The 14,528-nt window shown below is 37.3% G+C and overlaps 1 protein-coding gene across 2 annotated transcripts in view; it reads right to left on the bottom strand.

The window, feature by feature from the left end:
* The window catches only part of RASSF6 (Ras association domain family member 6), a 64,843-nt gene that overhangs the window by 24,960 nt on the left and 25,355 nt on the right, over positions 1-14,528 (bottom strand). For both annotated transcript variants that reach the window (XM_056803342.1, XM_007495666.3), the window contains exons 3-5: positions 8,289-8,367; positions 5,121-5,263; positions 538-635 (exon numbers count right to left, since the gene is read on the bottom strand). In XM_056803342.1, coding sequence (XP_056659320.1) covers positions 538-635; positions 5,121-5,263; positions 8,289-8,367 — 320 coding nt within the window. The remainder of the gene's footprint in view (positions 1-537; positions 636-5,120; positions 5,264-8,288; positions 8,368-14,528) is intronic.

The following is a 14,528-nucleotide window of genomic DNA, read 5'->3' as shown; positions in this document are numbered from 1 at the left end:
ATTTGTTCCACTGGAGTGGTAGAAAGTCCAAAATTTGCTTCAGTTTTCCTTTCCACACCTATGGGTTTTCATTATACACATGAATTCTATTACTCAAGAGATCTGTCCCATGTGGGACAGCTCTGTTAGATGTCTGATCTCCTTTACATGTGGGAGTTGTCCTCCATATTATTTTAAAAATAAACTTTTATTGATTTTTTAATATTACTTTACTTTCTCCCTATATCTATCTCCTTCTTGCTCACAGAGAGCCATCCCATCTTTCAAACAATATCTTAAAAGATAAAAATTTGGGATCCTCCCAAATGTCAAACCACCACCATCAAACAAAAGTCATAAATACTAGTTTACATTGGCATAGAATGTTTTCCTTTCCAAATTATTTTACACATATGCATATATTATGAGACCAAAGGATAAAGGTGGTTTCCAAGTAAATCTTTTGGAGGTAATGCATAAAAAGACAGATTGCAGAGAATCCATTAGTCATTGGTTCCAAGGAATACCACATATACCAAGAAAGATGTTGACACTGACCTTCCTGGGGATCCTCGACTTTGTCCACAGCACTCTGTTTCCTCTCCAGCTCGCTAATGCGATAGAGGTCATCAAACTCTCCCCAGCGGGTCATGCCCCTGAAATGAAGCATTCGTTATATCAGTGACATCTCTGGCAGCTATAATAGCTTGTGCTGAGGGACACTCCACCCAGGGGCCACACCTTCAGGTGGGTACATATTTTGTGGGTCTTAATTGTGTTAAGAAACACCAATAAAGAGTCCCTGAAGGTAGGGAGGGCACGACAATAAGACAGGTTAAAGAAGAAGTGCAAGGCTAGGTTCAGATGGAAGGAGGCGTCAACAACTGTTGTAAATATTACTTATAACCCTTGACCAGTGGCATTAGCCAATGGCATAGCCATTGATAGGAAAAAAATGTCAATGTTTTGTTGGGGACTAGCTCTGAGATTTCATGGGTAGACAGTACCCTGACGGGTGCTGTGAACTCCTCATGAACTAATTCCCTCTGCCAATGCTGATTGGTGCCTATGCAATTTTCACACTTACTAAATGCTTTTATACAAGCTTGTTGTCACATTCTATACTTTAATATCATGAAGACTTGCCAAGGAGCATTAAGAGATTAAATGCCTTGTCCAGGAGCACATAGTCAATATGTCTCAGTGGTGGGTTTGAACTCAGCTCTCTCTAGGTCTGAGGCTGGCTTTCTATCCATTATCCCATGGTACCCCTACCATACACAGTAAAATACTCTCCATAAACAGGTCCATTATAGTTTGAACACATGATTACTCATGTAAGGTCCAAGGGACAGATGAATCTAAATGAATTGGACAATGTTGTAATCTTGGATTGAGCTGTTCTTAGCAAAATACATCTGGAAGAAGATCAGAAATTGTGCTACAAGCGTGAGGGCAGCTGGGTGGCTCAGTGGATAGAGAGTCAGGTCTAAATATGGGAGGTCTTGGGTTCAAATCTGACCTCAGACACTTCCCAGCTGTGTGACCCTGGGAAAGTCCCTTAACCCCCATTGCCTAGCCCTTACCACTCTTCTGCCTTGGAACCAATACACACTATTGATTCTAAAACGGAAGGTAAGGGGTTAAAATATCAGCTCCCTGGGGGCAGCAATGGCATTATTTTTACCTTTTTAGGTACAGCACCTAGCACAGTACATGGCACAAAGTATTTATTTATTACAGGCTGGTTGATTAATTGATTTATGCCATGATAAAATGATTCCCTAGAAAAAAAGATTTATATATCTGAGCAAGAGAGGAGCCTTTAATGAATAACAGAGCAGCAGATAATGCTATTATCTAATATTATCTAATATATTATCTAATATTATCTAATGCTATTGCTACCCTTGAGACAGGGAATGAGGAGAATGTGAGGGTGGAGGTAAGGCTGTGGAGCGTGGATGTGTGGAGCATGATGGTGACTGGATAGTACTGACCAAGACTGGGCTATCTGCTCTGCTTATTCTCCTAGAAGCAGTTATTGTGGGTCATCACATTGCTGCTACACACTCCTAGAAGTCAACCACATCCTTTCTTATCTAACCCTTCTTCATCTTGTCCATTGTGTCTGCACTCTTCAAGGAAACATGGAAAGCTCAGTCTTCAGAGCATCCATCTTCCTCAGTTTATACTTTCATCCTCCTTGCCAGAGTGGACATGATGAGTGACTCCATTGTAGGCTCTAGTTCTGAGCCTAAGGTTGCAATATGGCAGTGTGTGTGTGGGTAGATTCTGGGCTAAAGAAGGGAATAGATGGCAGAGACAAAGCTGAATCTCCTGTGACCATCGCTGCCTCTGAACTCATGGCCCAAAGCTTTGAGTTAGATGCTGGCTGCTTCACGGGAATCTCTAGAAGCCTTCTAAGAGACCTGATAGTGACTCCTGACTCTAGTCTGGGGCCATCATGATTCTCTCAAAACTCTCAGAGTCCTACATGTCAGGCTCCTCTTCTGCCCCTCGTCTTCCCCCAGACTCAATGACTGGTCTTTTCTGTCCCCACTCATGAATGCCTTCAGCAGTCCTACTTTGTAAAACTCCTTTTCCTAGAAGACTTCCTACCAAGAGAAGTCCACTTCTGGGGGCGCCAGTGGTTTGTAACCAGATACCTGGTATCCTTGGAAATGAGTGAATAGGAATAAAGTTCTAGGGACTTTGATCCATATTAGGATGCTACCATCCATGACATAGTAGAGAAAATGCTGGAAGAATGAATGACTTGGTTTTTAATATGGCCTCAGAAGTATATAAAATTTAGAGGCAGCTAGGGAGTACAGTGGATAGAGTGCCAGTCAGGAGAATCTGGGTTTAAATCTGGCCTCAGATACTTTTTAGCTTTGTGACCCTGGGCAAGTAACCGAATCCTAATTACTTAGCCTTTACCACTCTTCTCTGTTAGAATTCATACTAAGACAGAAGGTAAGGGGTCTTTAAAAAAAAAAAAAGTATATGAACCTGGACAAGCCACTTCACTTTTTTTTAGTCTCAGTTGCCTCATCCTTAAAATGGGGATAATAAGAACTCCTGCCTCCACAAGTTTTCTGTGAAATTCAAAGCCACAAATTTTAGAATAGAGTCAGGGTGGTAGATGCACATATAATGACAATAGTGAGGCAGAATGACTGAAAACTGTAAACTTCAATTATAAGAACCCCAAGCAAAGAAACTCCCAAAAGCCTTTAGTGTTGGACCATTTAACAGAGTGGAAAATAATAGTCTGATATACTTCAACATGCCTTGAGGCCAATAGACTACATAAAAGTTCAATAATTAAAGATGGCATTGAATTATCAAAAAGATCAATCAATCCACAAGTATTTATTAAATATCTGCTATGTGCCAGGTACTATAAAGAAAATATTTAAGTACATTCCATATCTCCTGTTTAAGAAGCCAAGACAGTATGCAATAGAGTTTAGAAAAATTTCCCATATACAGTTTTATCCAACACATTTAGAATTTCTGCTTTCTAGAAAAGTGACATGTAAAATATCTTATTTCTCACAAATGCTGGGTAAATTAGGCACTTCTTCATCAACCATCCTTTCTCACCAACGCCCTTTCTCATCCGTTTTGTAACTGAGGTGTAGGAAGGTCAAGAACTTTATAGTAATTGAGCCCCATTCAACACCTGAGTCCCCCGCCCCGGGATTCAGCAACTTTTGTTTCTCTTAATTAATGTGCCGGTTCTTGGCAGGACACAAGGAGTTGTTGGCAAGTGAAATTCTATCATCATCACGGTGGGCCATGGCATATTTACAGCCTCCCATCATCTAGAAGTAACTGAGATGTACAGAAAAGCTGCCTGGGTTCTAGACTTGGCATTCGAGTTTCTCAAAAACATTTTTTGATAAAGATTCTATGGTGTTTGAAAACCTTTCTGTTCAAATTCTTTGCTGTATCATTATCACTTCATAACATTTAAATTGCAGAAATGAGACATTTTGCTAGGCACCTGAATATTTAAAGATTTGCAGTCACTTTGTGGCAATAAATGCTTTCTAAAACATGGGGCGTAGATGATGCTCACTCTCCCTCATTTTGGAGATCTTTAAAGTCAGTGGGCTTTTCATGAATACAGTGAAACTGTGATAGGATTGGTATGCCACAATTCCATGTTAAATGCAGCATGTGTTAGGGTTGTCTATTTCCCCCATCATATATAATGGGGGGACCATTTTTCAAGTACGGATTGCATATTGTGCTTAATGAATGCACCCAATCCTATAAATGCTACAAGATTTGAATGAAGGGTTGAGTACTGGGTAGCTCAGTGGATTGAGAGCCAGGCGTAGAGATGGGAGGTCCTAGGTTCAAATCTGGCCTCAGAACTTCCCAGCTGTGTGACCCTGGGCAAGTCACTTAGCCCCCATTGCCTAGCCCTTACCACTCTTCTGCCTTGGAACCAATACACAGGATTGATTCCAAAACGGAAGGTAAGAGTTTTAAAAAATATATTAAAAAGATTTGCGTGAAATTCACCAAGATTAAAAAAGAATTATTCATTATAATTTAGAATTTGTTCTTCCAAAGCTACTCCTCACCTTCATTTCAGGGGTTTCCTAACAGAGCTAGAAAAAGAGGTCAGTGTCTGATTGACAGCTGGTAACCCTCAATGACATAGAATGATTATTCTCCCTTTAAGAGAGTGGAAAGATTGTCACAACTGGTAGGTAGAGACTATGTGAGGCTCTGCCATAGTATTAATGGAATCTAACAGTTTACTATCTTTGAAAAAAGTCTGAGTGTCTTACACAGATAACTGCCTATGAAATAATTTTTAGATGAATTTCCCAGGGATGCTGAATGAAATGAATAGAACATTACTAAGGTTTTTGTTTCTATAGGGTAAGGACACTAAAAAACACTCAGTTTGGAGATGAAAGGTCCTGTTTGGAATAGAAAATCCCTCTAATAGATAAAATATTTCTAAAGAGATATATTAGTCTCTTGTATTCCTCTTGGGATCAGGTCTAAATATAGTTTGCATTTGTGTAATAATAATAATAATATACATATATATAATATATATATATATGCATATATATATATATGAGATATCTGAGTTATAGCTCACTCACCCCTTCTGGGAGAATAAGGAAGATGACTTGATGGTGGCAAAAGAAGGGACCTGCTTCTCATCTTGTACTTTCAGCTGAATAGGTCTTTGTACTCCCCAAAATATATCCAAAATTCCTTCAATAACTATGTTGTCATCTCCAGCCTAGAGAGAAAAATATTCCACCAATACTCTTTATAATATTCAACAACATATTTGAAAAAATTTAATATTCAAACTATAAAAATAAAATCTGTCAGAAATAATAGTAGAAGGAAAAATTGACAAAAAAAACACTTATTAGGTTTTTCAATTTATTTGCAAAGGATTTTATTGTTTTAGACATTCTTTCATCCTTAATAAGCAGTATGGTAATTTACATGTTGGATTTAAATTAGATTTGTATTGACATCTTTTATTTTTTTTAATTCCTTCTACTATCCTTCTTCTCCCCTATAGCAGAGAACCATCCCATAAGTTACTAAGATACATGCAAGAATGAAGGAAGTACAGCTATAAAGCCAAACTACAAATTATACTCAAAAGAAATGGGAAGAGACGCTATATATAAAAAAATATCCAAAGTAGTTCTTTTTGTAGTGACACAATTGAGGAATAATGGAATAAATTGTGGCATACAAATATGATTTTACTGTAAGACATGAGGAAATAGATTATTTCAGAGACAAGGAAAGACTTGTATGATTGATGTAGAGTAGATCCCCAAAGAACACTTTTTATTATAATATAAAAATAATAAAAATAAATAATTCTGAAGACTCTTTTAAACTGATGAAGAATGAAACAATCAGAATTAAGAGAACAATTCATATAAAGACAGGGGATACAAGGGATAGAGAGCTGAACTTAAGGCCAGGAAGACTTGAATCTGAATTCTGCTTCAGATGGTCAGACTAGTTATGTAGCCCAGCGCATATTACTTTACCTATGAATACCTCAATTTCCTCAACTGTAAAATGGAGATAATAATAGGAACTATCCCCTTGAGTCATTGTGATGAACAAATAGATATTTTAAAGTATTTTTTAAACCTCTAAAACCTTTATTGTTGTTGTTATTATTATTACAATGCTGAAAAGAAAAAACTTTAAAAGCTATAAAAAGTATGCAATGACTATCTGTGATTCCAGAAAGTTGATGATGAAATATGACATTTGCCTCCTGAAAGATGTTGTAGGTAAAGTTAAATATATAATGAGTTTGCAGACTCATAGCAAAAGGGAAGAGTTCTGGAATTCTGGGGAGTGCAGCTGCTGTTGAGGAGAGACAGTTAAGCCTAAGGGCTATGGGTTTTTCCCTCTGGGTAGACCTGAGGAGAATTAGCTGTGGATTTAACTGCTTGGAGTACCCTGTACCTGTTGGTCTTTTGACACCTACTGAAGTGAGCAGAACAAGAACAATTTATACAATTAAGGCAATAGCACAGAAGAGGGGGAAAATCACAGCCATTTTAAGATACTTTAGAACTCTTTGTCAATGCAATGAGAAAACTATGAGTTCAGAAGCATAAAGATTAAACTTTAATTAAACACTCACCTCCTGAAAGAGCTATGATGTACTTAAAATGCAGAAAGAAATACATTTTTGGATATGGTTAATGTAGAAATTTGTTGTGGTAGACTATGAAGATATGTATTGAGAGTTTTTTTAAATTGGGGCAAAATGAGAGACAAAATAATCAAATAATTTATTATTAATAATAGAAACAAATATTATAAGACATACTATTGGTATAGTTTTATGTATTGCATATAAAATATTAACATTATAAATATATTAAATATATATTTATTAGGAAGTAAAATATAAACTTTATTAATAATAACAATAATTGAAAAGTAAAATTAATAAGTGATTTTTAAAAAGTGAAGCTAACCCAGTGAAACCACTCAGTACATGTAAAATCTATGTAATGTTCAATAACTGAATTCCATAATTCCTACCATTGTAAAGACCTCAATTGGGAGTATCTTCCTGTATCTTTTCTTTGAGGCTAGGCTAATATGTAAATGATCACATTAATTTTTTATTGTTTTGCTCCCCTTCTTTCCCCTTTACTCTGTTATAGTCAATATGCATACTGTTTTCTTGGCTCTACTTACTTTGGTCTGCAACAGATTGTGTAAATCTTTCCATGATTCTCTGTATTTATCATGCTCATGATTTATTATTTAAGTATAGTAACATTCCATTCCATGTTGTTCCATTATATTCATGGATCATATACTGTTTAACCATTCTTCAGTCAATGGGCACCTAATTTGTTTCCATTTTTCTCCTTCCACAAAAGGTGCTGCTAGAAATATTTTGTTTTACATAAGGAGTTTTTCCCTTATCAACCACTTCATTGGGGCATATGACTTCTAGTGGAATCTCTGGGTCAAAGGATATAAATGACATTTGAGTTATTTTCTTAGTACAATTCCAAATTGTAGAAAAGAATGACTTAAAAAAAAAAGTTAATTCTCAGTTCCAGTAACATTATATTAGTGTTCCTTGCCTCTCTTTCCATGACCCCGCCAACAGTGACTTTTTAAAAATCTTTATCATCTTTGCAAGTTTGTTAAGTGTGAGATGAAACCAGTTTAGTTTGTCTATTTTGGTTTTTCATATGTTTGCTAATGGTTTGCAATTCTTTTGAGAAATACTTATTGTATCTTTTGACTATTTTTCTTTGGCAAACCTATTTGACTCTCTGTAAACATACATACATATTTCTAGGTGTATACATGTTAGTTGTCTAAATAGCTTGGGTTTTGCTTTTGTTTAAGTTGTTCATGTTGTGTTCTTGACCCCATTTGGGGTTTTCTAGGCAAAGATATTGGAATGGCTCACCATTTTCTTCTACAGGTCATTTTGATAGGTGAGGAACTGAGGCAAACAGGATTAAGTGACTTATTCAGGGTCACATAACTATTACATATCTAAAGCCAAATAAAACCCAGGAATATGAATAAACTCTTTCCCCCTTTCCCTTAAAATTCCCATTATTACAGCAAGATCCAAACTCTTTTGAGTTCTTTGCTTAAAATCAAAAGGGTAATTTACCAGGTCTTTGATGGAACCATGAAATGGTTGAAATTGCAAATTCAAGGATTTTTGTTTTTTTTTTGAGTATCAAGTTAAATTATCTACCAATCCTGTATCTATCTCTCTATAATGTTCTTACCTCACCATATGTAATATGTCGGTTCTTCTGGTCCCCGTAAAAAATATTGTAGGTCTTCAACAAATGATCAAGTTGATCTCTATAAGAAATGGTCATATCAAAATACCATCAGTCTCAATAATGTTGATAATAAAAAGAAGTCATTGAATTGTCATTTCACAAAATGGATGGAATAGAAAAAGATAATTCAATGATTTCTTTCCTCTCAATCCCTCTCTGGGCCCATAGTAGATGACTGACAACTGAAACTTGATTTTAAAAGTAGGAAAGTTTCTTAAAATGTTTGTACCTATGGCATTTCTTAGGTGGGGTGAGTGATAAATGATGAAAATTTCTACCCAAGAAATAAGACTAAAAAATAGTGGGCAGGAGATAGCTACTCTAGAAGAGCTCTCCTGAAAATTCAGAAATTGTTTTATTCAACTGTTCATTCATAGCAAGCGGAACTTGGCAGACATTTGCTAGTTTTCAAAGTGCCTTTAATTTAGCTTAGATATTATCATTTGCTTCCTGGCTTCATCTCTGCCTCTAGGCATTTTCTCTGGCTGTGTCTCTTGCCTTCCATGTTCTCCTTCCTCATCTCTGCCTCCTAGCTTCTTCCTTCAAATGTCACCTAAAATCCCCCGTGTAAGAAGCCTATGTTGTGCTAAGATTATCTCCATTTTATCTAGTATATATCTTGTTTGTACATAGTTGTCTGAATATTGTTTTTTTTCCCCCCAATTAGAACTTGAGTCCTTTGAGAACAGGGGCTGCTTTTACCTTTCTTTGTACTCCCACTGCTTGGCCCATGGCCACTCAATGCTTGTTGGCTGTTGACTGACTCAGAGGTAGATTTTCTGTTTACCTTACTTACAAATCTAGAGAGAGGTATGTGTTTTCTAATTCTTGAAATTCTTGAAATACGAGGAATCAGAATGCATCAATATTTTATATTTATCTCATGTGAAGCTACAGAAAAGGAAAGTTATTGATTGAGATGGCAGATCCTTTGAGTTCAGCCATGCAGAGCTACAAAGCAAATAATCTGATCCAGAATTCTCTTGCACTTCAATTGAATAAACACTAAGAGCCTTTTACTTATAAGATTATAAATGCTAGTGCTATATAATTAAGGTTTTATCCTAAGGGCAATGGGGACCCATTTTTTTATATTTTTGAGCATAAGATTGACAAGGCAAGACCCATGCCTTGGGAAGATTATTTTGTCAGTTGTGGAGTAAGAGCATGGTTTAGAGAGAGGAGAGATGGAAAACAGGGAGACAAATTAGAAGATTATAGAAAGTATGGAAGTGATGCCCTGCCTGACTCAGCCAAAGATTACATTAGCTTTTGAGCCATTATCTCATATTGCTGACTCCTAATTGGCTTTGTATTCCATAACCCCCCCCCCCAACCCCAGATCTTTTTTCCAGACATTCTAAAGATGACTTTCCCAACTGGGATGTATGATGTTGGCCACTAAAACCAAGAACCATGCAATTTCATTTTCATTTGATTCACCTCTAGCTTGTCAAGATGCTTTGCCCATCCCAACCTTGTCATCCAGGTAGTTAATTATCCCTCCCAGTTTTGTGGAATCTGCAAATTTGATAAAGCATACTGTCTCCTCACTCTTACTAATATTCTGTCTTAGAACCTATATTTAGTATCAATTCCAAGATGGAAGGTAAGAGTTAAAAAAGAACCCATGATGGTTACCGTCACAGAGCAGTATACTGCAGCCAGTTTGTATGAGCTCAAAATTTTCAGTGAGAGCATTTATGTCTTAGAAACTGGCAAACCCTACAAATGAGGGCTTGATTTAGTATTTTGTTGATTATTTAGACAAGATCATGATTGAAATGTGAAGAAAATGCTAATAATAATGTGGATTAAACTTAAAAGTAGGTCATATGCACATTTTTCTCCAGAGAGAGCCAGATGTTAAACATTTAGAGACATGCTCCTGTAGGCATTGGGATACAGGACACATAAAGAGATTCAGAATCATTTGATGTCCTAGACCCACTTTGATTCCAAGAGACTGCTCTCTATATGCCCACTCATCATTCCCTAATGCCAAACCTTGAAGTTAAATAAATAACCTATTTTCATTGTATTTTTCTCCACTTGAAATTGATTCTGGGACTCAGGTCTAGCCTCATGTTCAGTCATTTAGTGGGAATGTATTAAATTTTTGTTAAATGATCAAGAATTTCTAAACTAGACATTGATGTTCATAATAGTTATTTGCTGAACTATAAAATTCAAAGTTTTGAATGTATGAATGAGTAAATGAAAGAAAAAGCATCTAATAAGCACTCACTGCAAGACTCTGGGCTAAGTGTTGGGGATCTTACAAGAAAGAATGCAAGACAGCTCCCATCTTCAAAAGGTTTTACTCTAAAAGGGTAATATAGGGCTGTAATGCCCAGGGAGGAGTACATTGGACAAGGATGGCGAGTGGAGCCATAGATAGCTGTATAATAATTATTGGCATTTGGTTCCTCTTTCCAGAGCTAGCGGTGGAAAATATTTGGGCTCCTTGATGTTGTTGTACACCACCCTCCAACCTTACTGAAAATTTGCCACCTCTGGAAAAACTTTCAGCTTGATCAGGCTGTCGCCACACCACTATGAACCATCAGAACAGTTTGGATTGATGTTTCTGAAGTTTTGGCAACAGTTGTATCTTAACTCCAAAATTTCAAAATGATTAAAATCAAAATGACGGGGGGAAATTTAGGGCATTTCAAAGGAAACACGACCTTCAATAAAATCATTTTGTGGCTGCCAGCTGTTTAAAAGCTAGGGATAGGCAATATTTAAAAAAAAAATCTATCGGTTAACCCAAGAAGGTCCCTATCCTTTACCCCTTTTTCTGTGTTGAGTTCTGAGTTTCAAGAATATGCATTAGGTAAAGTGACATGTCACCTTCTCACCACTGTAGCCAATAGAGTGTCAATATCAATAATGCCCCAAATTCTGTCATCTTCCTTCTTATTCATGTAATAATAAAGAGGCACATTTCCTGGAAGGTCATGACTTTACAACTTTGTATATTCTTTCATATTAAAATTGTAGGACAAGAGCTCTATCTAGCTCATTACTAGTTTGTCAGAGTAAAGAGTGTTTCCCATTATTCACAAGAAAACAGTGAAGCATTATTATTAATTATAGCCTTTAAAATTCTTTTCTCCAATATGAGACCTTAACAGCAGACAACATTAAGGAAATTTGTACTTTTTCTTTTTTTTTTTAAGACAGGTCCAGGAAACTGTAATATTAAAAAAATTCAAAGGGAAGAAAATAGGGCTTTATATAAATATTGGGTCACCTATCAAGAAGTGCTTATAAGTTTATATCTACTGATATCTGTAATAATGACAGAGTTTCATTTGCTAACTTTATTTTATTTTTTTAAAACCTTTATCTTTTGTATTACTAAGTATCAGTTCCAGGGCAGAAGAGTGGTAAGGGCTAGGCAATGGTGATTAAAGGACTTGCCCAGGGTCATTTGTTTTTATTTATTTACCAATTAGCAGCAATAACAAATTTTCACAGAGGCTTTCCTGAATTATATGATTGGACTGATCCCCCCCCCCCACCCCTTTCCTTCCCCTTCCTGGTGCTAGAAGGTGATTTGATCTTCACTGGGCCTTTGGATAGTCATAGTGCTAGAATTCACCAATTCTTCTTCCAATCCCTACCTTCTTTGAAGAGTCAATCAATTATTCCTTCCTACATGAAGCCTTCCTGGTTCTCCCACAAAAGATCACCTTGCATTTATTATACATGGACTCATATGCATACATGTCTACCGTTGGTAGAATGAAAGCTCTTTCAAAAAGAGCTATTTATTTGTATTTCTTGCACTTAGCCAAGCAAATAGCACAACAGAAGGAACTTAATAAATGCGTCTTGGTTGATTGGTATTCTTTGGTCCCTTTAAAGCCTTCCCAAACTCAGAAACTTCATGTAGCAGACAAAATAATCTAGGGGAGTTTCCCTCGCAAGCCAAAGTTGACGTCTTCCATTTTGAACGTTGAAAAAACGAGTCCCAGGTTGTTGGAAAGTATGCACCTTTGAAAACTAGTAGAATACTCTCAACATTGCATAACTCACTTGAATGAAAAGCCCATGGGGATCACTGATGATGTACTATTATTGAACCAGGAGAAATTTTCAACTCAGATGAAACTCTCAGTAGGTTTTTGTTTTGTTCCATTTCCCCCCCACTGCCTGGCTTCTAGACAGAGCTGTCCCTGGATAATGAAAAGTAAAATTCTCCCCTTAACTTTCTTGCTTGTTGTTTGGAGCTAAAAGAAAGGATTTGATGCACATTTACACATGGCCAGCCCTGGATAGTTAAGTGGTGCAGTAGATAGAGTGCTGGGACTGGAGTCAGGAAAACATGAGTTCAAATCAGCCCACACTAGCTGTGCGACCCTGGGCAAGTCACTTAAACCTGTTTGCCTCAGCTCTTCATCTATAAAATGATCTGGAGAAGGAAATGGCAAACCATTCCAGTATCTTTGCCAAAAAATCCCCAAATGGGGGGTGGGGTGGGGTGGTTTCTGAACAACAACCACAGAATAGTCCTAAATACCCATTCCATCCTTGAGGCCAAGTGAGAGCCATGATTACCCTGTTCTAACTGAATACTGTCTGTGTATGGCTTCCTGGCACAATTTCAGTTATCTTATCTATATGAAAATAGGTGTGTGGATAACAGGGTGGAGTAGAAATCATAGGAACACCATCTTAGAGATGTGCCCTAATGGTATGAAGATCTTATGAGTGATGTTCAGAGTCAATGACCCCCTGAAACCTCAATCATTTAATTATTTCATTGTGTGACTCTTTCAGGATAAAGAAGCGCTAGAAATTATGGAAGCATCTCAAAATGTCTACAGAAAAAGAGATGGGGAGGAAAAGGGTTAATGTCTTCTTTTACTGCTAATGGTTTTAAAGATATCACATGGGAATTCTTTGCTATTTAAAAAAAATACCTTCTGTCTTAGTAACAATTCTAACACAGAAAGGGAAGGGCTAGGCCAATGAGTTTAAGTGATTTGCCCAGGGCCATAGAGCTAGGAAGTATCTGAGGCCACATTTGAACTCAGGTCCTCCCAACCAGGACTGGTGTTTTCTCCACTGAGCCACCTAGTTGCCCCTGCTATTTTTTTTTAATCCTCATTTTCTTTCTTAGAATTGATACTAATATCAGTTTCAAGGCAGAAAAGCAATAAGGGTCAGGCAATTAAATGACTTGCCCAGGGTCACATAGATAGGAAGCATCTGGGACCAAATTTGAACCCAGATCCTCCCATCTTCAGGACTTGTTCTCCATTCATCCAGTCACCTAGTAACCCTGGCTTTTTCTTTAGATAAGAATGATGTCTAAGACTAAACTTGCATCAGAAGCACAGCTTGAACAAAGTTTTCCTTCTCTGCATTACTATACTTTGAATTCAAAAATTTTTTTTCCCTCCAGGGGGCAAGGTTTAAAGAAAAAAGAGACCAAATCAGTATTAGACAAAGTCACAATGGGAACTCCCTCTACCAAAGCAAATTGGCACATTATCTGCAATTTATGTTTAGAGTTTCTTGAAGCATGAGTAGGTGGCAGATTGGTGAAGTAAGATTTCAAGTTAAAAATAAGTGTGAAAATATTCTCAGGATCCCACAGCCAGAATTCCTCAGAGATGAGATTGCTGACCTGGATCTTTTGCCCCAAAGGTAGTTCTATAGTGGAGTTTTATACCAATCTGCCTCCCAACATGACCATTTTGGTTGCTTTCTAAAGCTCTGAATGTTGAGTATTATCTTTTAATCTTGAGACTATTGATCCAACTGGCAGCTGCAGTTCTGCACCTGTTTCCCACCTGGAAGATAGGGTTAGGTTATCTTTACATGCCTGTGTTTGATCTGTACCAATAAACCCCAGGTGGTGTTGGGGAGAGAAAGAAGTAGGGCTCCCCTTTCCCATTCCATGTAGACCCAGGTAGGCTGTACTTTCAGCAGCAGAGTTGCTGGACCATGAACTTGTAATTTGCTAAACTCTTTACCTATCTATGATGTTGCTGGGCAGCCATTAACTCAGGGAGGCAGAAGTGGTTCTGCCAGTTTTGTTCACTCCATACTTCCTCTCCCCACCCCCACATACTCTCCAGTCTAATAACATTAGCCTCCCTGCTGTTCCTGGAACAAAACACACCAGGCTCCAGGCATTTTCTCTGGCTTCCCTCCATACCT

Source organism: Monodelphis domestica, chromosome 6 (genome assembly GCF_027887165.1).
Source record: "Monodelphis domestica isolate mMonDom1 chromosome 6, mMonDom1.pri, whole genome shotgun sequence".
Taxonomy (NCBI): domain Eukaryota; kingdom Metazoa; phylum Chordata; class Mammalia; order Didelphimorphia; family Didelphidae; genus Monodelphis; species Monodelphis domestica.
Note: the sequence above shows the minus strand (reverse complement) of the source record. Positions and strands in the feature narration are given on the sequence as shown.